General features: G+C 39.7%; 1 protein-coding gene and 1 long non-coding RNA gene across 3 annotated transcripts in view; one reads left to right on the top strand and one right to left on the bottom strand.

Annotated features, from left to right (window-relative positions):
- The window catches only part of LOC117095650 (MAP3K7 C-terminal-like protein), a 45,447-nt gene that overhangs the window by 8,039 nt on the left and 11,322 nt on the right, over positions 1-26,086 (bottom strand). Inside the window, exons 1-3 of one of the 2 annotated variants that reach the window (XM_033232259.1) lie at positions 22,151-22,294; positions 18,610-18,671; positions 7,535-7,650 (exon numbers count right to left, since the gene is read on the bottom strand). In XM_033232259.1, coding sequence (XP_033088150.1) covers positions 7,535-7,617 — 83 coding nt within the window. In that variant the 5' untranslated portion in view covers positions 7,618-7,650; positions 18,610-18,671; positions 22,151-22,294. Of the gene's footprint in view, positions 1-7,534; positions 7,651-18,609; positions 18,672-22,150; positions 22,295-26,086 lie in introns of those variants that run through there. The other variant, XM_033232258.1, reaches the window with a different exon arrangement.
- LOC117095651 lies at positions 9,913-14,209 on the top strand. Its single transcript, XR_004442121.1, has 3 exons — positions 9,913-9,950; positions 11,719-12,494; positions 13,233-14,209. It is a non-coding gene; the product is annotated as an uncharacterized LOC117095651 (long non-coding RNA).

Raw genomic sequence — 26,086 nt, 5'->3', positions numbered from 1 at the left:
GCCTTTGGGAATATCCTTAAGAAATAAATACTTCTGGTTAAACATTAAAAAAAAGTTAAAATCTCCTGTTATTAGAAATCTCAGATAAATATCATGACTAAAAACAAATCAAAATTGCACTAATTCTAGTTTATGCCTTTGGAAATTACATATGCACCCTTTTGCCCCGTCCTGATATGTCCCCCTAGATGAGATGTTACTCCCCTAATCATCATTTTATACATTTTAAAAAGACATGAGAATATAAGTCACACATTGATTTTGAACGCCTCATATGAAAACCCCTTTCTAATATTTTGCCTGAACACGCTAAAATTATGTAACATTTTTCACCTCAGAAACAAAAAGACAACCAAATTAAAAAACAGGCAAAAGATCTTTAGAGTTATTTCTCCAAGAAGACATAGAAACGGCCAATGAAGCACAGGAGAACCTGGGCAACATCATTAGCCATCAGACAACTGTAAATCAAAACCACAATGACACATTGTTTCACACCCACTAGAGATGGCTAGAATCTAAAAGGCACAGGAAGTGTTGGCAAAGATGTGGAAAAATTGGAACCTTGATACACTGCTGGCAAGAATATAAAATGTCAACCCCTTTGAAAACAGTCTGGCAGTTTCTCAAAGGTTACACATTGAGTTATCATATAAGCCAACAATTCTACTGCTAGGAACCTACTCAAGAGAATTGAAAACATGTCTACCTCAAAAATTGCACACAAATGTTCATAGCAGCATTATTCACAATAGCTAAGAACTGCAAACCAACCCATTAAATGTCCATTAGCCTATAAAAGAATAAAATATTGTATATTCATACAATGGAATATTATTCAGCAATAAAAGAATAAAGTACTGATGCATGATACAATGTGGGTGAACCTTAAAAACATTATGCTAAGTGAAAAAAGCCAACCACAAAAGATTGCATATTATATTATTCCATTTGTATGAAATGTCCAGAATAAGCAAATCCATAGAGACAGAAAGTAGATTATTGGTTGCCAAAGTCCAGAAATCAAGGGTCAATGGGGAGTAACTGCCAAAGGGTGCCAGATTTATTTCTGCAGTGAAGGAAATGTTGTAAAGTTGGTGATGGTTGCACAACTCTGTGAATATACTGAAAACCACCGAATTATAATAGCCAGGATATAGGATCAACCTAAGTGTCCAAGTGTCCATCAGTAGAAGAATAGATTTTTTAATGTGATACATCTATACAATGGAATACTACTCAGCCATTTTAAAAAATGAAATCTTGCCATTTGCAACAATGTGGATGAACCTGGAGGACATTATGTTAAATGAAATAAGCCAGGCACAAAAGCACAAAGACCACATGATCTCACTTCTATGTGGAATCTAAAAAAGTTGATCTCATTGATGTAGAGAGTAGAATAGTGATTACCAGAGGCTGGGAAGGGTGGTAGGGAGAGGGGCATGGGATGGGGTTATTCAATGGGTACATAGTTACAGTTAAACAGGAGGAATAACTTCTGGTGTTCTCCTGTACAGTAGGGTGACTGTAGTTAACAATGATGTACACTTCAAAACAGCTAAAAGAGAGGATTTTGAATGTTCTCATCACAAAGAAATGACACATATTTGAGGTGATGAATATGCTAATCACACTGGTTTGATCATTATACAATGTATGAAAACATTACACTAGACCCCATAACTAAGTACAATTACTACGTGTCAATTAAAAACAAAATAAAACTGGCCAGGCGCATGGCTCACGCCTCTAATCCCAGCACTTTAGGAGGCCGATCACTTGAGGCCAGGAGTTTGAGAGCAGCCTGGCCAACATGGTGAAACCCTGACTCTACTAAAAATATAAAAATTAGCCCAGAGTTGGGACACACACCTGTAATCCCAGCTATTCAGGGGGCTGAGGTGGGAGGATCGCTTGAACCTGGGAGGCAGAGGTTGCAGTGAGCCAAGATGGCACCACTGCACTCCAGCCTGGGCAACTGAGCAAGACTCTGTCTCAGAAAAATAAAATAAAATAAAATAGTTTATAAAAAATATATAACATGAGGATGCCAAGACACTTTGGGGACTCGGGAAAGGGTGGGAGAGGGGTGGGGAATAAAAGACTACACATTAGGTGACAGGTGCCCCAAAATCTCAGAAATCATCACTAAAGAACTTACTCATGTAACCAATCACCACCTGTGCCCCAAAAACATATTGAAATAAAAAAACAAAATGAATAAATAAAACATTCTTCAATCTGACTTTTCTGAGAGTCTGTCTCTTTTTCTGACATTTAAGTTAATCTTCTAAACACCAAAGTACCCAATACAATGTTTCATACCAAAAAAAAATAAATAAGTGGTTTCTCTACTGGACAAGATAAAATGCTTTATCTGGAACAAAGCAAACTTTACAGTTGATTGTGGTTTAATAATATACTTTAAAAATTTTCTGTCAAACAATTTGGTAATAGATTTCATTTTTAATTTTTTTTTCTAAATTTGCTGATAGATTTCAAAAGCCATAAAATGTCTATATCTCACTTCAATGAGTTTCATATTACATACACAAAAAGCTATGTATGTTGTAGAAAAATGCTTATAATATTTACGGAAAAAAATCATTTTATACATTCCATGTTACTGTATATGCAATTATATTAAAATGTCTCTTCACATGCAAAAGGCCTCGAAATAATTAGATTAAAATGATGGAATTCTTTAAAGATGTCAGAATTCTTGGTAATTTTTCAAGCTTTCAAGAAAGTCTTCCCCACCTTTTTTTACACTGAGAAGAAAAAAAATCAGTAAAAATATAACAAGCCTCTCGTACATCATTGGTCATAAGCCAGAAGTGGTTCTTTAAATTGGATTCAGCCAATGCTGAGTTTATAATCCCAGAAAATGTTTGACTCTCTTTCTCCATCCAACAGATATGATTTAAAATAACAGTTTCAGCAAGTCTTCTCATCACGCCTCTTCAAATTCTCTCAAACTTGATCCAGGGAGACCTCCTCTGGAGATGAGAGAGAAGTTCAGTTTGGAGTTCAAACCTTAAGCAGTGTCTGAATGACTCCAATAAAGAAAAACTCTCTCTTAAAATACCTTAGTTAGCGTCTCTGCATCTAGCTTATGCCAGCCAAGGTAGAGGCAACACAATCAGCTATACTTTATGAAATGATGGGAAAGAAATTCTCAACAGAATCATCAAAAAATGGAGACCTAATTACTTGGGTCAAATTCATTTGGCCCAATATATCTTGCTTGAAAATAAAGACTGTTTACTAAAAGATCTGTTTGAAAATGAATTTCCACTTCAGTAAAGTCTTAACAAAAATAACGATCATTAATAATCCTTGGAAAACCAAGCTCTTGTATTTATAAATATAAGATATTACCATATTTCCCAATTTAACAATTTATCCTAGCTGTTCTTTTTCTTTTTCTTTTTTTTTTTTTTTTTTTGAGATGGAGTCTCACACTGTCGCCCGGGCTGGAGTGCAGTGGTGTGATCTAGGCTCACTGCAACCTTCACCTCCCGGGCTCGAGCAATTTTCCTCCTAGCAGTCCTTCATTGCTGATATTGACTCTGTAATACCAGCACTTTGGGTGGCTGAGGTGGAAGGATTGCTGTAGGTCAGGAGTTTGAGACCAGCCTGGGCAACATAGCAAGACGCCATCTCTTTAAAAAAATTTTTTAATTAACTAGGCATGCTTGCATGCGCCTGTGGTCCCAGCTATTCAGGAGGCTGAGGTAGGAGAGTTGCTTGAGCTCAGGAGGTTGAGGCTGCAGTGAGCTATGATTGCAGCACTGCACTCCAGCCTGGGTGACAGGGCAAGCCTTTGTCTCAAAAAAAAAAAAAAAAAAAAGGAAGAAAGGGCCTTGCTAGGTTAGGCCAAGAGCTTGGTGTGAACAGGGGCTCAGTGACCGGAGAACCCACCTCCTGCCCCGGAGAAGTGAGGAGGCCAATGTAGCTGAAGTTGACGGATGAGATTGGAAGTTCTACAGAGGTTCCAAGGCATCCCGAGGTAGGTCTTGAAATCTATGCCCAGAACTGCCTGTCATTTTCTAGCAACAAGAAACCCTAGGCAGGGAAACTAGTTACAATATTGCATCAACCAAGATCTCAAGTAATAAGTCCCAAGCCCAAATGGTAGAAGTGAGAATGAAAAAAAAGGAACTAGAGACTTTATGGAAAAGAAAAAATATATATAATGAAAGAATTTGGCCTTGGCCCTATATCTAGCCAATTATTCAGGGAGAAACTAAATACTTTGGGGAAGGGAACAAGATGAGTTCGACAGAAACACACACAGGCATATAAGTAATTAAGGAGGGGGTCTGGCCCACTTGTGTGTGGTCTGGAAGGTTGTATAAAATACCTCCACTAGCCTGCTAGCCATGTTATTTCTAGAAGTTGACTTTTCATTTTTTTATTTTTTATTTTTATTTTTTTGAGACAGAGTCTCACTCCGTCACCCAGGCTGGAATGCAGTGGCATGATCTTGGCTCACTGTAACCTCCACCTACTGGGTTCAAGCAATTCTCATGACTCAGCTTCCTGAGTGGCTGGGATTACAGGCGTGTGCTACCTACCACTCTCAACTAATTTTTTTGTATTTTTAGTAGAGACGGGGTTTTGCCATGTTGGCCAGGCAGGTCTCGAACTCCTGACCTCAGGTGATCTGCCTGCCTTGCCTCCCAAAGTGCTGGGATTACAGGTGTGAGCCTCTGTTCCTGGCCCCTGTTTTCATTTTAATATTGTTGTAGTGGTACCCAGAGTTACCATTGCTTTCAATGCAAACAGCAAGGATATGTTTCAAACATTAGATAGGAGTCACTCTCGTGTCATTATCCTACCATATCTTTTTTTTTTTTTTTTTTTTGAGATGGAGTTTTGCTCTTATTGCCCAGGCTGGAATGCAATGTCGCAATCTCAGCTCACTGTAACCTCCACCTCCTGGGTTCAAGTGATTCTCCTGCCTCAGTCTCCCGAGTAGCTAGGATTACATGCACCTGCCACCACGCTGGGCTAATTTTTGTATTTTTAGTACAGACAGGGTCTTGCCATGTTGGCCAGGCTGGTCTCGAACTCCTGACGTCAGGTGATCTACCTGCCTCAGCCTCCCAAAGTGCTGGGATTACAGGTGTGAATCACCGCGTCTGGTCCCTACCATATTTTTTTTAATGCAACATAAAAAAACTTACAGAACATGTAATTTAGGGGATGAGTATTGCATTTCCAAAAAAAGAAAAAAAGCTACACATAAATTTAATTTAAATAACAAAGTCCTCCAGTACCTTCAGTCTGAAGGGTTTACAAATAGAGACATAATTACTGGAGATTTTTCTATCATACCACCACACTTCACACACACATACACACACACACCAGAAGATACGTTTACAGGCTATTTGTCACACAAATAGTCTTCTTTGACTTCAATACAGGTCACGTGATTAATAATCTTCAATTCCTTCATGAAATTTTTGTAGGACTCCAACCATGTGTTACCATGCAATCTGAGTATTCCAAGCAACTTTATCAAAACTCTTAGAACAAAAAGAAAACAGTCAGACATAGGAGAGAAAAGTTTTATTTGTGACCTCCTAATAAACATCTTTTAATCCCCTGTAGCTGAAAGTTTAGATATGATTTTATGTTTGAAGCATGGCAAAGCAAGGAAGGAAGGAAGGGTTTGTAAGGTACTAACTGAGGTCTTACAGAAGTCTGGCTCCAAAACCCATACTCTCCACCATCATGCTATACTGTCTGACCACCATTCTGGGAGTCTCAAAAATTCTAAGGATTTCACAAACTTCTCAACACAGAGTATATTTCATTTGCTTTCTTGTAAAAATTAAATTTTGTGTGTGTGTGTGTGTGTATTTTTATTATACCACCACACTTCACATACACACACCAGAAGATACATTTATTTATAGGCTATTGATCTTATAACTCTTCCTTTGACTTCAATACTGGTCACATTATTAATAATCTTCAATTCCTTTATGAAATTTAATATCTATATTAACGAAAATAATAATCATTAATAATCTTGGAAAACCAAGCTCATGTATTTATAAATATAAGATATAACCATATTTCCTAATTTAACAATTCAACTTAGCAGCCCTTTATTGCTGATATTGACTCTGTAATCCCAGCACTTTGGGAGGCCAAGGTGGGAGGATTGCTTGAGGCCAGAAGTTTGAGACAAACCTGGGCAAGATAACAAGATCCCATCTATTAAAAAAAAAATTTTTTTTTTGAGATAGAGTCTCACTCTGTTGCCCAGGCTGAAGTATACTGGCACGTGATCTCAGCTCACTGCAATCTCTGCCTCCCAGGTTCAAGTGATTCTCTTGCCTCAGTTTCCCGAGTAGCTGGGATTACAGGTGCCCACCACCATGCCTGGCTAATTTTTGTATTTTTAGTAGAGACAGTGTTTCACCACGTTGGCCAGGCTGGTCTCGAATTCCTGACCTCAAGTGATCTACCTGCCTCAGCCTCCCAAAGTGCTGGGATTACAGGCGTGGACCTCTGTGCCCGGCCCCCACAAAATATTTTTTAATTAGCTGAGCATGGTAGCATGTTTATTTCTTCTCCCCCTCCTTTTATTGGGGTGACACATGATATACAAGAAATAAACAATCACAATATGTTTGTGTTCTGTTTCACACATTCAACAATAATTTACTCATCCTCTAGGTGCCACATATCATACCAGGCTCCAGGAATCTGATGGTGACAACACCTGACTATCTGTGTTTTATGGCACTTACCACCTAGTAGGAGATGTAATCAAAAGGAGATCTAATCAAAAGATCCTAGTAATCAAAATATCTCATTAATAAATGGGAAATCCCAACCAGCCAGTACTGTGAAGGAAAGGTGTCTACTCTGATGCTTTGCAAGTATAAAAGAATGGGATTCACTGGGGTAGGCATTGGCGGAATCAAATGCGGTTAAAAAGAAGGATTCAGAAAAAAACAGTTATGAGTGAGTAAAATCAGAGTGCTTTAATTAATAGAACTGTATAATTCCCTACAGCAGAACTGTAAGAGTAATAAAAGCTATCAAGATAAAAACTTACCCGACTATAAAATGTAGTCAGTCAACTAATACATTTATGTAATTTCGAAGAGCTGTCCCAGTGGCTTCTTCGCGTGATGTGGGAACACCATCATTTAAGCAGAAATTAAAATTTATACCAAGCCACAGTGTTCTGCGGCCTCTGGGCACATTTATGGAAAACATAGTGTGGTTTGGGGTGGTATTTTGGCATTTTTAATTTCCTGAACTAAAATTTCTTATTTAAAAATTTAAGTTTTGAGTAGGAAGCATTCCTGGTATTCCTTTTGCTACTCCATAAAGTAAAGCACTTAATCTCCAATAGCACCACTTGAGTCATTGCTATAACCCCCTTGCCTCCCTCTCATCCTCACACTCAGCCTGTCCCCTGCCCACTGCCCTTGGTCCTTGCCCAGTAGGCAGGACCTACTCAGATGTAGAGTGTTGGGGGTGGGGGGTAGGTACTTACTTTCTTTGCTCAAGCAGGGCGATTTCCTTTTTGACCTCATGGTATTCTTCTGCTATTTGGCAGTGCTGTTTGAACACCTCCATGGATTCCGCGGAGTCATGACAAGGTGGCAGGGGCTTCACAAACAAGAAGAAGAAATTAGTCCATTTCTTTGCATCAGGATAAATTACCAACCATTTTGCTCTGCTGATGTTCTTTAACGGAAGGTTTTTTCTTTCTTTCTTTCTTTTTTAACATAAGAACAGCATTGTTAGTCATCATTCAGCAGAGTTCAGCTGATTCTATTTGACAGAAAATAGAGAGATGGACAGATAGTCCCCACATTCGTCTCCCAGTGTCATTCATGGTCATCTCTTGCCTGAGCCAAAACCCTGAAATCCATTACATGTCAGTTACCTGCCATGTGATGGAGTAAAAATAAGTCTCCCTGGAAATTGTAGACTCTGCTTTAGAGAAGAGCAGTGGTGGGGAAACAGTTCAGTTGTCTGTTCAATTACCCCTTGCTTTCTGTTCCTGTAGTCAGGAGGTATAATCTCATTTTGCAGAGTAGAGAAGAAAAGCTCTCTTCTGAGAAATGCATCTGACCTAAAGAAAGATGCTGAGCCAGAAATAATGCTTGCAAGGATTAACAAACCTGTAAGAAAGGCCAGATCTCCCTCCCCCTAAAAAAAAAACCATCCGTGTAAGATTCATGTCTCTCTTTTTCTCCCATCCGTGAAAGAAACAAAGGCCAGCGTGGCAAACCTTTCTGACTGCAACATGGTGAAAACCCTACTTCTAGGAATTATTTTTAAAGAACGAGTTTCCCCCAAGTTTATTATTCTAATTTCTTGTTTAGCAATGCGTGATTAAAAGACGGGCGGATCACGAGGTCAGGAGATCGAGACCATCCTGGCTAACACGGTGAAACCCCGTCTCTACTAAAAAAATACAAAAATTAGCCGGGCGAGATGGCGGGCGCCTGTAGTCCCAGCTACTCGGGAGGCTGAGGCGAGAGAATGGCGTAAACCCGGGAGGCGGAGCTTGCAGTGAGCTGAGATCCGGCCACTGCACTCCAGCCTGGGCGACAGAGCGAGACTCCGTCTCAAAAAAAAAAAGAAAAAAAAAAAAAAAAAAAGTACTACTTTTAGACCAGGTGGATCGCTTGAGGTCAAGTGTTCAAGACCAGCCTGGCCAACATGATGAAAACCGATCTCTACTAAAAATACAAAAATTAGCCAGGCATGGCAGCATGCACCTGTAGTCCCAGCTACTTGGGAGACTGAGGCAGGAGAATTGCTTGAACCCAGGAGGTGGAGGTTGCAGTAAGCCGAGATCATGCCACTGCATCCAGCCTGGGTGACAGAGTAAGACTCCATCCCAAAAGGAAAAAAAAAAGTACTACTTTTAGGAATACTAGTTAAGAGTTTTTTTAAATAACCCTTTTCAATTATATGTAGAAAAAAATGTATATAAAATCTGAGAAATATCAGTTTATTATGAAATAGGGTCTTCAATCTTATCCTTTCTTCAAAATGGTGTGTGTGTGTATATATATATATATATATATGTAGTATCTGACAAGGTCATATTGTCACTAATTTTATATAAGGAAATTGAGAACTAATGAAGTTTTTACTATTTGTTCCTCTCATTATATTCTTCAAGGACACAGATTTCTGTGGGTGTCATATTTAGTGATCCTTCCCACGACATAATAGAAATTCAATAAACTTTACTGTTTGATTGATAGATAAGATGACCTTCCCTATTATCATGAGGCCTCTGAGTAGAGATGTTTAAAGGAAATAAAATTCTAAATAGATTTTGATCAAATTTACCTTCACGTGGAACATCTGTTACATCCCAGTTCATGGAAAATCTAATAGTAATCATATTAGGTAGCATCTTTCTCTACTGCCCATGAACACGTTCACAGGATAAACTCAGCCTGTTGGAACCATTATCCCTTTCTATACAGGATTAAATTGAAAAATAATGCACAGCAGTACTACAGTATAACTCTCCCCATGAGATAAAGCTGTTGCCAAAGGAATTCAGAACTCCTGGCTCCTCCAGTCTGTGCCCCAGAAATCGCTACCCACTCATCAATTTTCACCTGTTACACTGGCAACTTACCAGGTATAACAGTAAGGGGAATGAAAGCAATTTATTCTGGGCACCATAGCCAAGCTGTTAAATCATCTGTGCCCTGTTAAAGGATTTGTCTCCTGGAAGGTCCTAAGACTACACATCAGATCCTGTCCTTACAAACACCACACGGGGCTATACTCAGTTGAAACAAGAGCTCAGTACATGTAGGTACCTGAACCATGAATTCAGTACAGTTAACTATGTGACAGCCAAAAAGTTCTAGAACTCTGCATGAAGGATTCACAGCTTTAAGAGAACATAGAGAGTAGCCATGTAAAGGGAGGTATGTCTTTTGCTGCTATAATTTAAAAGGAAAACTGAAAAGTACTTTAACAACTTTCTTAAGAAGACAGAGGCCTTCCCTTCCTCACCCCCAGCTTGCCACCTGTAATGCTTTTCACTAAGTGGGAAATGCTGTCATTTGTTCTTTTTTTATTATTGGCACCTCTTAATTGTAGGAAATTCAAAGATGGTATTATCTGTAGGCAGCGTAATCATGCCACTAAGGGTATGTAATGATACATATTTCAAGATACCCACATGTGCTTTCAGCAGCACGATCATGCTATCTATACATAATAATATTTTCAAGACTTCCCATCATAAAGAAGGGACCATCAAAAAAGAATAAGCCTAAAATACTTTGTATCCAGTTTTCAGAGAGTACAAAGATTCCAGGGATCATTTCAGCCTCTGGATCCTGAAAACTAAGCCTTCAACTTGACATATAACTCAGCAACACTTCAAATGCTCCCAGTTTGTATGAAAACATTAAAGAGTAATATCGATTTCTCTTTTTTAAGCAAAGAGGAAGGTTATATTGCATAACCCACCAAAACATTGTAAAATTCTTTCATTAGTTGCTAGAGGAAGAGGGAAATAAGGGATTGTTGTTTAATGGGAGCAGACTTTCTATTTTGCAAGATGAAAAAGTTCTGGAGATCGGTTGCACAACAATGTGAATATACTCAACACTACCAAACTGTACACTTAGAAATGGTTAAGACGGTAAATTTTATCATACGCATTTTTACCCATACTAAGAAAAAAATAATGCAAAAACTTATTTCATTAAAACTTTCTGCTGTCTCTAGCCCATCATCTTCTAAGCAGTGCTGCCAGGGTTACCTAGGAGAATCTGACTCCACTGGTACTCAATCCTTCTCACTTTCCCAAATTTCTCCCTAGAGAACTTCAAATTTCTCACCCCTTTATAATCTCAAGCCATTCACTGGTAACCCCAAACATGTTTTTTGCTGCTGGGATATTGGATATTCCAGCAGCCAAATAATAATGGATATTATTGCCATTGTTTGGCAAATCAAAGTGCTCTCGGGTCAACAGAATCCACCATTCTTAGAAGGCAGTTGACATCATTAGCCATTTACTCCAGCCCAGGAAACTGACCAAAGAATTTGCTTAAATATATATGGTTCTTGTCCCACCAGGCTAGTGAATACAAGTATTACGATAGTCAGGTTTTATACCTAATATAAAAAGTGGCACTGTAGAATAATGTGATGTGTTGTTCTGTGGGGGACAGAGTAACTCTCATTGCTTTGTGATATAATGTGTGTATGTGTGTTGTATCATCAGGTCCTGACTGAGGGCAATCCCCTCTTAACTTACCTTTTGAGAGGTAATCCCTCAAAATAAGAGACAATATATGGCCAACAGTATTAATCAAACATAAACTTCTGCCTGAGGAAATCAGTTCCTAGAATTCAAGAATCAGGTTTTCGTTTAAAAATGGAGGACCAGTACGCTTAAGTAACATGACATGTAAAACACTGGCACTCATGAATTAATTGACTGTACGTGGGTTTATGTAACACGTGCTCACATTAAAAACTGAAAAATAACTTAAAAGAATACCTGTGGGTAACTAGATGAAAAAACATCTATTAACTTCTTGGAATAAAAGTGACACTATTTCAGTTCTCACTGCTTGATTTTGACTGTTCTTGTCAGATTTTCATAGCTATAAGCCCATGCTGGGAACTGATGTACGATAAATAAACTCTTAATGTTGTTAATTAATTTTTTTTCAGATCCGGAGGAAAAAAATTCCCTTGTTATTTTCTCCATAATGATGCTACATCCTCCCATTTTGGATACACTTAGCCCACCTTCCTGCTTAAAGAATGAAATATTGCACTTCAAAGAAAAGGAATCCAAAAATAGTTCAGTTGACAAGTTGAAGAAAAAGATACTACTGATGTACTAGAGCACAAATTCTGTGTGGTCACAGCAGCAGCTTTTCAGATGCACTCACTGCCATCGTATCTGGTTTACTAAACAACACAGCCAGTTCTAAGGAGGTGAAATTAAGACATTCTCCTAACAGTGCCTCAAGCCAACTTTGAAACACATGTTTCCAAGATACAGATTGGGGCTAGGGTGAGGTCACAGCCCAGGAAGAGATACTTCCTCGTCACCCCCTTTTCCTCCATGTCCGCCTCCTCCCGCTGCCGCCTGAGGATGGAACTCGCAAGGTCTTATTTCATGGCAGTGCAGTGTGAAGGAGTTGCTACTATCTCTGGTATCCGCCCCAATTATCAGGACCGATTTAACAAGATGAAGTAAGAGAGAAACCGCAGGGTCCCGTTCCAAGAATGCCGGCTTGCGCCACAAGGTGCTATTCTGCTCTCTGCCTGAGCCGCCGGTTCATAGCAAGCTTCTCCCGAAGTGGATTCCACTCCCTGGAACAGGCCCCATGGGGAAGGACGCAGCCAAGCCACCCTCCGCTAGGAGCAAAGCCGGCTCAGGCGTTTCCGTTTTCTACTTGGCTTCTGTGAATACTACTGGCCCCATCCTCTTCAAAAATGTAAGAATTTAATTTTCCTAGCCCAGCTTCCCACACAGGAGATATATTTAGGAAGCTAAACATTCTACACTCGCTGAACAGTCTTTGCATTTATTCCTTGATTCTCAGGGTTACCTACTTTGGGGAAAGATGGGGGTGTCTGATTTAAATTTACATTACATTGTAATGTCTTACAATTAACAAGCATCGTTTGTTAAAACTGAGAGGAAAAACACAGTCCATGCCGATTTCGATATTTAAGAACTCTATTATCTTAGAACTTTAAATATTTTAAGAACTGACATTTATATAGTATCTACATTACAGTACAAGTTAAGCACTACCAATTATACTACAGAACTTATATATCATGTTACATTGGAGTAAAGTATATTTACGTCATTTCTGTTGACATAAACAATATCAAAAGGAGAAAGAACACAAGAGTAGCAAACTTTTTGAACAAGCCATACCCAAATGACAACTGAGCTTCTCAAAACAAACAAACAAACCAAAAATTAAAAGCATTATTGAAAAGCTCCAAAGTATCTATATATGTTTTCTGTGTGGACACAGCAGTCACAGAAAAATTGCAGTATAAGATACTTTTCAATGTGTGTATGACAGAAAATATCAGCTATGTCTGGTGCTTTCTATGAGAATACATCCTAACCACATTTCCAGATGGATGTTAAAGACCAGTGTAGCAGAATCCTGGAAGGCTAGACTTCTTCATTTTCTATCATTTTCATTTCCCAGATGTCAAGTGATATATTGATGCAAAACCTAAAAGAAGTTTCCGGAGAGGCTGCTCGGATAACAGGATATTATGGCACACAACTGAAGCTACGAAATTGTTTATTTGTGGAGGTGACATCAGTTTCTGGACTTATCAGACTCTGTCAGTTCAGTGTGTACCACAGAGACACCTGTCACTGTCAGATTAGATAGGAGGACTTTAAGCTGGGATTGTAGCTATTGCTCAATTTGGTTAAAAAAAAGTCATATTGTTTTCAAAGCACCTTGGCTTAATGAAAAGAAGAGGGTATCAGAACTTCTATCCCTAACTGAAAATCCCAAGGAGATGCTTTTATTTCATTTTACATGAATAAAAATAAATTACTTATTCTTAAGTATTTCATTCAGTAAATAATTTCACCAGAGAATGAAATTTACATTAATTGAGCAATTATTTTGTCAAGGTCTGTGCTAGATCTACTCATTACCATATTTAATTCCCACAACAATGTGAGATTGATATCGTTATCTCCACTTTGCAGTTGAGAAGTGAGTTTTCAAGAGAGTAAATAACAAGCCTCACAAATTTAGCTGAGATCCAAATCCAGGCCAACCGAATCCTAATGCCCATGCTTTGGTCATTGTCATTCTCATTAGGATGTTTTTAATTACAATCTACTAGTCATCATGTCCTCTACCTGACAAGAGAACATATTTCTCATTCCAATGCAGTTAAGACCACGTTGTAGCATAGTTTTGGATCATGTGTAAGTTAAATCATGGTTCCAAAAACATAACATGCTTAAGCAGTAAGACAGGCTTGGTCTTGACCCAAACCCTGGGACCATGAAAGGATTCCACCATCTTTTAGAACAGGGAGAGACAGGTCAAACAGAAAGAAGCCGAGAGAGACCTGAAGAAAAGTAATGGCTAGGTATGTTGGTTCACATGTGCAATCTCAGCACTTTGGGAGCCTGAGGTGGGTAGATCCCTTGAGCCCAGGAGTTTGAGACCAATCTGGGCAACATGGCAAAACCCTATCTCTATGAAAAATACAAAAATTAGCCAGGTGGTGGCATGCTCCTGTGGTCCCAGCTACTCAGGAGGCTGGGGTGGGAGGATCACCTGAGCTCAGGGAGGTCAAGGCTGCGATGAGCCATGATCATGCCACTGCACGCACTCCAGCCTGGGTGACAGAGCAAGACTTTGTCTCAAAAAATAAAAATGAAAGAGAATAGCGATTTTTCATTCATTCTTAGAAATGGACATAGAATTGGGCCTCCTTTCTTCTGACTATATCATCTACACTAGCTCTACTCAAATACTGCCCCTGATGGCCATGGGAAATTTAGAAATCTAGTCCCAAGAAAGGAATCTGCACAAGTAGAATTGACCTTCCACCTACCCCTGGATGGAGGCCCAAGGCCCACAAATGAACATTATAAAGAGATGTTCATTTTAACACCTACCTTCTCCTGCGGTCTCTTGCTCAATATTTTGCATTAATAGAGACATCAAGAGAAATGTTTGTCACTGCTATTCTTGCACAAGGCTTTTTTGGGCTTCTGTGAAAATAGAAGCACTGCGAATTACATGCTCAAACATGTCCACATTCTTGGCAAAACAACAGAAAAATCCTGGGGGTCAAATTAGTGATCGAGTATCTACCAAATAGCTATTTTATAGCAGCATTTTATAAACTACCAAAGCATGTGTAATGGATATCAGAAAGTCAGAACAGATTTTACAAGGTTATTCTATAACAACATTATGGCAACCTTGCAAAACAGAAACAAACAAACAAAAAAGTTTCCACCTATCAAAGTAATTTAAGCAGCCTGTATGTTCCTTAAAAAGCGTAAGGGAACGAAGGGAATAGTAAATTTATTTAGACCAAAATTTGGCCTCAAGTTTCTCATCTGTAAAGTGGAGACATAACAGTTAGCTTACTAATTATTGTAAGGATCAAATGAGATCGTATGTAGGGAAACATCCCTTGCCTAGTAGGTACTCAGTGTGCTCTGGTGGGATTTAAATCCGAGGTTCTGCAGAGAATGGGGCTGGCAATACCTGGCATCATTTATTTTCCACCAAGAAAATGTTTAAATCTCTGATAGAGGTAATGAAGACTCAGTTCATTCTTAAGCAAATAGCTGCAACCACAAAGCACTTCATATGCCTTTGTAACCCAACTTTTACTCTTCCATAGTGGATGATGATAGTCGATAAAATTCCAAGAGCCATTACCGTGTGATGAAAGCACACCAGACTGGCTGTAAAGGTGGCCTGCTCCGTGTAATAGATTGTCCCTTTCGTACATAAAGCATTTGCATTGCTTTCAATACAGAGACTTCCTGCTACAGAAGGCTTAAATGTATATGCTTATGCTAAGCATAGAAATAAAAATTTGCTTTCAGATGTCATTTTCTGTTAGATTTCTCCTCCCAACCATCACCGTCTTGCTCTTTAGTCACTCACGCCCTGGAATACAGAATAAAGATAACAGGCAACAGCTCTAGACAGAGGCAACCCTACCCAAATGCCTTGACAACTGGCAAATGTTTGTAACACTCACTCCTATCCTTCACTCAACAAACAAGCACTTACTGAAATGTGTTTAGTTGTATTGCTGGTAACGCTCTCTCCATTCACAAAGAGATAAAGCACTATCATACTTTAAGGGGAAAAAAATCAAAACCCTGAGCCAGAAACTACCCTCTCAACTGCCTAATTCATTAAAGATCAATGAAGATGAAATAGTTTCATTGGAGCAAAATAATTAAACAGACTTAATTTCTAATATATGTCAAGTGGAATTAAAGCTATAAAATTCAAATGGACCTGGCAATGCTTTAACAGAAAAAATTATCTGGATAATTGCCAGGGCTACTGTGAGTCTTGTGGAGAATGATCCATGAGCCAGAGAAGACCATTAAAGTTCCCAAAGGAAAAAATTTTGTTCCAACACAAAAAAGTAGAATTAATGATCCATAATTTGAGGAGAGAACAAGAACCTGAATATGCTTTTAGTGTTTTATTTTCAAAACATGTTTATTCCTTATTTTCACCTAATTTCCATGATAATAAAATAGCTTTGATGTGACCATAGAATAAAAAGGAAAAAACGTGACTAGGGGAAAAAATAGCTATTAGGTTGGTGCAAAAGAAGTTGTAGATGTTGCCATTACTTTCTTTTTTATTTTTTTGAGACAGAGTCTTGCTCTGTTGCCCAGGCTGGAGTGCAGTGGTACAATCTTGACTCACAGCAACCTTCAGCTCACTGCAACCTCTGCCTCCCAGTTTCAAGTGATTCTCCTGCCTCAGCCTCCCTAGTAGCTGTGACTATAGGCGCGTGCCACCACACCTGCCTAATTTTTGTACTTTTAGTAGAGATGAGGTTTCACCATATTGACCAGGTTGGTCTTTTCCGCCTGCCTCAGCCTCCCAAAGTGCTGGGATTACAGGCGTGACGCACGGCACCTGGCCAATGGCATTACTTTCAATGGCAATCCCAATTACACCACCAGCAGCACATAGACAGCCCCTGTGTGAGAACAGAACCTAAGCAAGAACCATCATTTGCAATGTGAGCACATCAGAAGAAACTGCAGGCCAGGCGCGGTGGCGCACGCCTGCAGTCCCAGCACTTTGGGAGGCTGAGGCAGGTGGATTGCTTGAGGTCAGGAGTTTGAAACCAGTGTAGTCAACATGGCAAAATCCCGTCTCTACTAAAAATACAAAAATTAGCCAGGTGTGGTGGCACACACCTGTAATTCCAGCTACTAGGGAGGCTGAGATGGGAGAATAGCTTGAACCCAGGAGATGGAGTTTGCAGTGAGCTGAGATCACCCCACTGTACTCCAGCCTAGGTGACAGAGGGAGACTCTGTTTCAAAGGAAAGGCAGAGGGAGGTCTGAATTGTTCTTCCTCATGCTGAAAAGAAGAGATATTGGTGGGGGCAGGGGAGGGAGAGACTATAGTTAGATATTAGAAGCCAGGAGAGCTGGGTTGAGAACCCTGCATGGAGGACAGAAAAAAAGGAGACATGATGGCTGATAGCTAGAGAGGAGATTTTAGGGATGACAGAGCTCTTTTGACAGCTGTGTGGTGATCAGCGTAACCCTCCGACCTCCTATACTATTTTCAGTAATACCTACATACCTATACTGCTCTGTTGAGCGGCTTTCTGTTGGAAAGCTGAGACAATACCCAGGACTGCTACAAAGGTGAGAATGAGGACTCCTCCAAGCGGCCAGGTCACACCTGAGTCGCCCTCAGTTGGTTTTTAGAGACCACCCTGGCAGTAGAACACCAGCTTTTCAAACCTGACCCGGGTTTTTAACACAGTGCCTGTGTACTGAGGTAAGAACAGAAGCAAACAAAAGGGAACACTGTCTTGGCTTGTGGAAGGGTTCATTCTTGGTTCTTCTTCTACCTCTGTTGAGGGCTGTCCAGGAATAAGAATCCCAAACTCAAATGACCTTAGGACACAAGGCACACCCACAAATGGGAAAAGCTGCTGTGTATAAGATAATAGGGTATGTCAGGGCCTGTTGGAAACTGGAGGTTACAAATCCCTTCTAAAGGCTTTCAAAATCAATGTTTAGGAGAAAAAAGTGGTGACCAAGAAATGACTGTGTACAGGATTCAAGACCCCTACTGGGCTTGTCTAAATGTGACTACAAAGTTAAATATTCAAGTCAATGGCTGGCCCAAGGCCAGTATCCAGGTATTTTAGACAGAACCTCTTCTGAAAGCCATTTTTGCCTGGAATCACCATGGATAATCTAAAGAAAATTAAAATATGATAAATGAGCTCCTTTCAAATAATTCTGGTGTATTAAAATATCTTTTGACAGATCACTCAGAAACTACATATACAAAATAATTTTTCATGGGTCCAACAAGTCAATTTTCAGAAGGTTTAACTTAAAATAATTATATTCCATTAAAAGTTGTCAGAGAACTGGGGAAGGGGCAGGGAACAGAGAAAGGAAGGTTATTCCAAAGTCTTGGCAAACATGGTAAGTTTTCTCTGCGGAGTTTATCACTAAACCACTAACCCCAAACACAGCCAAAACTGCAATGGCATAGAGACAGCCATACCAAAGTAGAGCAGGGACCCGTCCTTTCCCTAGGCTCCAGAACTCCTTAAAAATAGGAGGCAATTTACACTATAAGCACTTGATGTCCTGGTGCCATAGCCAGATAACCAGACAGGGGCATTCCATGAGGGCTTCATTCTGACTTTGGAGCTCTAGAAATGCAATCCTTGATGACTTCAAAGCCCCACATTCTGTGTCCAAGTCAGTCTCCCCTAGTCAGGCCACTCTCTGCCCAGCTCGCTATACTTTATGACACTAAGGAGGAAAGAAGAGAGACTTTAGAAAATCCTTACCTGTAGCTGCTGGTCTAATTCTGGAAATTCCAAAGGAATGGAGTCTTCAGGGGGTGTATCATCTAAAACAAGAAAATGAAATGATTCCTTACTATGGAGCTCTTTCTTGTAGGAGAGGTGCCCTGTTGGGACCGTCCTTGGACTCCCCCATAGTTAGACCATCAGTGTACACTGTTTCAGTCATTTTCATCACTTCAGTTGGGGACAGACAGAATGTAAAGGACAATTTTGCTTGTTTTCTGTACACACAGATGCGTGGAGAGCTTAGTTGGCCCGAACAAAATTTTGAAAGCAAGTATCAGAATCCTCAAATGTCCAGGCTGGTAGCTCTCCAATTAAGAAGGACTGCTTGTCTTTCAATACTCTTACATTGGCCAAAACCAAAAAATATAATATGAAACCAAATGCTTTAATAAGGTGCTAATGAGGTGGCCAGAAAGACTTTAATGGGACAGGAGAACATGTTAGTGAAAAGTAGAGGTGATCGTTCTGCTCTGAATGACTCCAAGTGCCGCAAGCTGTGACAGTATTGCTGTCTGCTCCTACCACAAACCACACTAACAGGCAGTTAACCAGGAACTCGTTCTGGGTTACAGTGAGAAACAGGCAGCAACCCAAATGGGGCGTTTCTTTCCAATACACCAGGCAGCACTCCTACCCTGTGGCAGAATTCACAGCTTTGTTAGAGAGCGCCAGAGCCCAGAGAGTCCCAAAAGACCTCCTAACTCGTGCTTACGTTGACTGGTTGGCAATAGGCAGCTGTTGCTGGATCGGAAGATGAAGTTCTAAGAAGCATTTGAGGAAACCTGAACAAAATATAGGTCAGAATATCCAAGTCACCCCCAAATCTCTTCAAGAACATAGTGCTGACCCAGCCTTAGTGCTAGAAAGCAGAACTTCCGGTATCTCCAGGTACTCTCTGGCGCTAAGGGTTCATTGGCCACTCATTTCCAATCCCTACCCCAGTATATACACAATACACATATACATACAGTACAGGTACAGTAGATACACATACAATACAGATACACATACACATGCATATATAATAGAGATATAGTACAGATACATACAGAGTACACATACACATACAGTACAGGTACAATACAGATACATATACAGTACACATATACAATACAGATACACATACAGTACACATACACATATATAATAGAGATACAGTACAGATACATATACAGTATACATACATATACAATACAGATACAGTACACAGACACACACATATATAATAGAGTACAGGTACATATACAGTACACATATATACAATACACATACAGTTAGATATGTACAGTACACATACAGATACAGTACAGATACATACATACACAGTACACATACATATACACATACAGTTTACATACATATATAATACAGTACAGATACATATACAGTACACATATATGTACAGTACAGGTATATACAGATACATATACAGTACACATATATATACAATACAGATACACATGCAGTACACATACACATACATATATAATAGAGATACAGTAGATACATATACAGTACACATATATGTACAGTACAGGTATATACAGATACATATACAGTACACATATATATACAATACAGATACACATGCAGTACACATACACATACATATATAATAGAGATACAGTAGATACATATACAGTACACATATGTATACAGCACAGACACAGTAAGATATACACAGTACACATACAGATACAGTACAGATATATATGCAGTACATATACAGTACACATACATATGTACAGTACAGTACATATACATATACAGTACATACACACAGTACACATATACAGTGCAGACACATATACAGTGCAGATACATATACAGTACAGATACGTTGTATATACTACATATACAGTACACTTAGACATATAGTACACACACATATACAGTACATAGACATATATAGTACATATGCATATATACATATACAGTGTACATACACATATACAGTACACATACATCTACATATACAGTACATATACGGTATGTATGCAAAATATAAGGTGAAAAAATAATTTAAAAACCAAAGCTATTTTAAATTATAATAAAGCAAGAAAAGATCATCGTTTTTATGTTTTCATAGTCATCACCAAATTTCTTGATTAAAAACTGGTTGATGTTCTTTTTGAACTAGCGGGAGTGGTATGGGCCACACACAACATAGAAACAAGTATCCTCTCCCAATGCGCTGACAGTACAGTCCAGAATAAAATGTAGTACACAAGGCATTTCTGGCATCTAAGGCATTGAAAGCATCGAAGATAATCACCAGAAAGATAATTTAAACAAGCACAGTATTCACTTTGACCAAAGCCCTCAAGGGTCATATCACTTAATAGTCTCTGGTATATTTTAGTCAAGAGTAGTATAACAATACTTCCATTTAAAAGTAGTTTAAAATAATGACAATGCATCACCACATTTGAATCTGTTTTGTATCTGCACCTATGCTAGACGATGGCTGTCCTCAGATTCAGTGATATCACTTAACTTTAGCTCACAGAACAAGTAGAAACTGAGAAATTTCCCAAGCGCCTTGCTGCAGGTTAGAAGACAGTCTTCAGAGGAATTGAGATTCAGTCCCCGGGCCCTTTGAATGCTCTACTTAGACTAGAAGTGACAAATTCTGCCCATTACTGTGCCTTGTTAAATCCACCCCAACATTTGCAAAGAATTGGACAAAAGACAGAAATAATGCACTTGCCACCACTGACCCGTTAGAGGTAGGCTTCATTATAAAACCTATGCCTTGTGAAACTGATTTTGGTCTTAACTGCATTTACATTCACTGCAGTACAAGTTTAATAACCTAGACATCACAATCATTTTAGCTCACTGGGTCCAAGGCCAGAATGATCTGGCAAAGGTAAATGGGAACAAGGCCAGAATGATTTGGCAAAGCTAAATGGCAAAAGTAAATTGGAAAGGTAAATGGGAACAAATGGTAAATGGGAATGTGCCTCCCAACCCTAATAATCATAAACAAGCAGGCACTTGTTGGAAGGAGAAACCACTTCTGTAAAGTATGAGAGCGGCTAAGACATTCTAGAATTCTAGAAGACAGCCAGGAATGAACCTCAAGGCTTCCTGAGACTTAATCCACCTTGCCCCCTGTGAAGTCACACTCCTTCCTGCTTAATTATTAAAAAAAAAAAAAAAGTATCCATTTACTTTACTACAGTAATGTAAATAGCAAACACCTGGTATCAACAGAATTAATGAGGCCCACTGTGGAAATCTACATCCTTATTTATAGTCACACCATGTCGAGTCAAACATACGTGACCATACTGATAATTTTACAGATAAATAAAGTAGCTTCAAATTGGACTCCTTGAGTTGAAATAAAAGTCTAATTGATTAACATAGAAATCAACATACAATGGATGTTTTAGAGAGTCGAGCAAAATAAAAAGTAAGACTTTTGTTAAAGAATGGATCAAGCTGGATTAACCCAAGCAGGAAATAGCAGCGGAAACAAGAAAACCAAAGACAGATGTACGAAGCCTACCAAGTCTGAAAGCCAGGCCTGTATTTCACTGTTTGATGCCATCTGGTTTAGCTGGCATCCCTAGCAGCCAGAAATTTCAGGGCTTACGAAGCTGCTTACAAAGCTGCCCCAAGTTGATGTGTGGTGTGTTTACTTTTAAACAGTGGCTGCCTTCTTTGACTGGTTTTAAAAATAGGCAAATATTCTAAAAGCAGGATGATGAATCACTGGATTGGGCCAAAAGGAAAGAAGGAAAATGACTCAGGCTGACTAGTAGCACAGCTGTTCCAAAAACATTTGGCCGAACCGTTGTAAAACATTTTGACAGTGATACCGGATCGGAGTTCCTGACAGCAGTTAAGTTTGTTTTGACAATTCCAGAAGCATAAAGTAGACTGTACAGTAGCTGTACAAGAGACCCTCTAGCAAATTTAGCTTTTTTCAAAAGAAAATAGTTGCTAGATATGTTTATAATGGGACAAAATCACAGCACAAGTACATTTTTATGAAAATCTATTTACCAAATATTTATTGTGCAAGACTGGGGCTGAGACTTATGCAAAATGGGCAAATCACTTTATCATATTTTTAATGCATTAAGGAAGTAGTTTGAAGGCTTCCTCTTCAAAATGGCACTGTAGACTTACTAGACCAAGCAAAATGTATCCTAAGAAAGTTTTTAAAGGATGAAATATAAAGGAGAGAAGAGGAAAATTTTTTATATAAACAGATGTTCACTGCCTGTTTGGCAAATACAATGTGACGAAGCCAATGTCCTTAAGATAGAACTTTCCTATTGACCACCCAACCGTTGTGATGTACCATGGTACATTTGACGATGGGCTCTTTTCAACATCTATTGAGCAGCTGTTGCGTTGGTTTCAGGATTCTTTTGTTTGTAGATTCCCTTCAATTGTCTTCTCTGTGTTTCTCCATAACTTGAACAAATAGGACACATTGGGTCTGTAATCCAAATCCTCCCTGTTATTTAGCAATGAGAGCTAGCAATCAGTTAGCAGAGAATATTGAAACTGGAAAGGACTAGGCAACCATCTGGTCCAGCCCCCTCAGAGTAGAGCTAAAGACAAGGACCCCAAAAAGGGAAAGAAGTTACTCAAGACTCCGTGATTCATGGCCATGTAAGATTAAGGGGTGTCCCCCAGCCCTGGGCTCTTTCCACCATCCCACTCCATTCTTCTGCACTTACTAGTCCGTAGGTTCTCAGCTTGTATTTCATGAACCAGTAAAATTTTCCCTAAAATATTCTGGCCAGGCACAGTGACTCATACTTGCAATCCTAGCACTTTGGGAGGCCCAGGCAGGAGGATCACTTCAGGTCAGGAGTTCGAGACCAGCCTGGCCAACATGGTAAAAGCCCATCTCCACTAAAAATACAAAAATCAGCCTGGCATGGTGGTGCGTGCCTGTAGTCCCAGCTACTCGGGAGGCTGAGACAGGAGAATCGCTTGAACCCAGGAGGCTGCAGTGAGAACCGGAGGTTGCAGTGAGCCAAGATCAAGCCCCTGCACTCCAGCCTGGGCAACAGAGCTAGACTCCATGTCAAAAAAAAAAAATCCCTAAAATATTGGGAATTACGTCTTAAGAGCATCCAACTATTTCTTTGGCTAGTGAAGATGATTCAAAAATGACCACTGAATATCATTAGTATCCCTTTATGACAGAGAGAACATTTCAACACCAAAATCATACGGCAATCATAGAGTAAAGGAGTGGCCATTATATTTAGCTTTACAGATGAAAATAAACACATACCCAAAACACCTCACTGTCGTACCCTTCTTTCTTTCTTTCTTTCTGTCAGAGGGGTGAAAACTTCATCAAAGCCAGACTGGGTTTTGAGAACACTGTTCTAAACAACATCTTCACTGGGTTTTGCAGTCAATCATCTCTCCCTCCCACTGTGCTCACCATCGTAGACATAACTGGGCTGTAAGTTGAGAAGCCCTAAATCCTTGTTAAAAAGTGTTTAGGGGCCAGGCGCGGTGGCTCAAGCCTGTAATCCCAGCACTTTGGGAGGTCGAGACGGGCGGATCACGAGGTCAGGAGATCGAGACCATCCTGGCTAACACAGTGAAACCCCGTCTCTACTAAAAAATACAAAAAACTAGCCGGCGAGGTGGCAGGCGCCTGTAGTCCCAGCTACTTGGGAGGCTGAGGCAGGAGAATGGCGTAAACCCAGGAGGCGGAGCTTGCAGTAAGCTGAGATCCGGCCACCGCACTCCAGCCCGGACGACAGAGCGAGACTCCGTCTCAAAAAAAAAAAAAAAAGTGTTTAGGTTTAGGTTGTCACATGGAGAAGACCTCAGGAGAGGGAAAGCCATGCCCAAAGGACATTCCCAAGCTCACTGCACTCCCCAAGCAGAACACAAGAGGCAGCCTTGCCTAGGATCCACTGAATTTGTTGACATTTCCTGCAGTTACAGCTGGCTTCATGGGCATTGGACCTATGTGATCACACAGAGCCCTCCCTCCAGATGGGCCCCACGCTTAATGTAATACTCTGCTAGAGTGTCTTGAATTTCTTAATAATTTTTGAATGAGGAACCCTGCATTTTCATTTTGCACCATGCCCTGTAAATTATGAAGTTAATTCTACCTACAGTATGACCTCTGAGTGCTGGTGTCCTGTAAATTGTCCTGCAGGTCACCAGGGACAAACTGACATTTACAAGGCAGATGAATCTGGGTAGCGGCTCAAGTGCTGAGGCTCATACAGAAACTTTCCTGGGAACTGTTTGCCTATGAAGGCTCCTAACGACTAAGAACACAGCAGGTCAGTACAATGTTCAGTAGGACACAGACTTGAACTTGAATCTCAGGTTGGCCACTTTTTAATTGGTGACTGTAAACAATTGGCATAATCTTCTTGAGACTCAGTTTCCTCCTCTGCAAAATGGCAATTACCTGTCTCTGAAACTTGCTATTGATAAAGGAATGTGTATGTCAATCACTATCCTAAAGCCCAGCACCCAGAAAATAACCAGTAATAATAATGAATGCTTAATATAATTAAGTTTACTTTTCATTCTTTTTCACCATCAACCTGACCAAAGGGGTAATGTGGAGACGGGGCAGCTGTGTGTGTAGATATGTGAGTAGTGGCAGGAGATGAGAAATTATTATTCATTATCTGAATAATACAAAGGCAACACACAGGGTTAAGGTCACTGACTCTAATTACTGAGTTCTCCCTCTGCCACTTAAGGGAGATTTCCCTGATGCAGCTATAACCTCAGGTCTCGCGGATTTACTCTCTTCATTTAAATCTGAATTTAAGGATCTCCTGTCCAGGCACAGTGGCTCATGCCTGTAATTCCAGCACTTTAGGAGGCTGAGGTGACAGGATTGCTTCAGTTCAGGAGTTTGAGACCAGCCTAGGTAACACGGCAAAACCCCATCTCTGTAAAAAATACAAAACAATTAGCCAGGCGTGGTGGCACACACCTGAAGTCCCAGCTACTTGAGAGGCTGAGGCAGGACGATTGCTTGAGAATGGGAGGTGAAGGATGCAGTGAGCAGAGGTCACGCTATTACACTGGAGCCTGAGTGACACAGTAAGACCTTGTCTCAAAACAAAAGAATTTACTTACAAACACTTTTCATATGAAAGACTGTAAAAAAAAAAATTTATGCATGAAAGGTCTTTGACTACTGTCATTTTAAATCTAAATGTAAATTAATATTTTATTTTTAGGAATAAAATATGTGACAAAAGGTAACCAATGCACATTCCTAATATATCCAAAAAATTTAATTTCTAGATACCTAAGTCCTTGTTAGAGTATCACATAGTTTTAAGACACATCAAAAGCTTTTTAAAACTTTGCTTCCTGCTTATTAAACGCTAGAGATGTGAATTCTTTAATATACATCGGATTTTCAGGACCCATAAAATTACAAGTATAGCTACAGAGATGAATGTGAATATTAACGCAG

This window comes from Trachypithecus francoisi, unplaced genomic scaffold (assembly GCF_009764315.1).
Source record: "Trachypithecus francoisi isolate TF-2019V2 unplaced genomic scaffold, Tfra_2.0 Lachesis_group14, whole genome shotgun sequence".
Classification (NCBI taxonomy): Eukaryota; Metazoa; Chordata; class Mammalia; order Primates; family Cercopithecidae; genus Trachypithecus; species Trachypithecus francoisi.
This window is presented reverse-complemented; position numbering and strand designations above follow the sequence as displayed.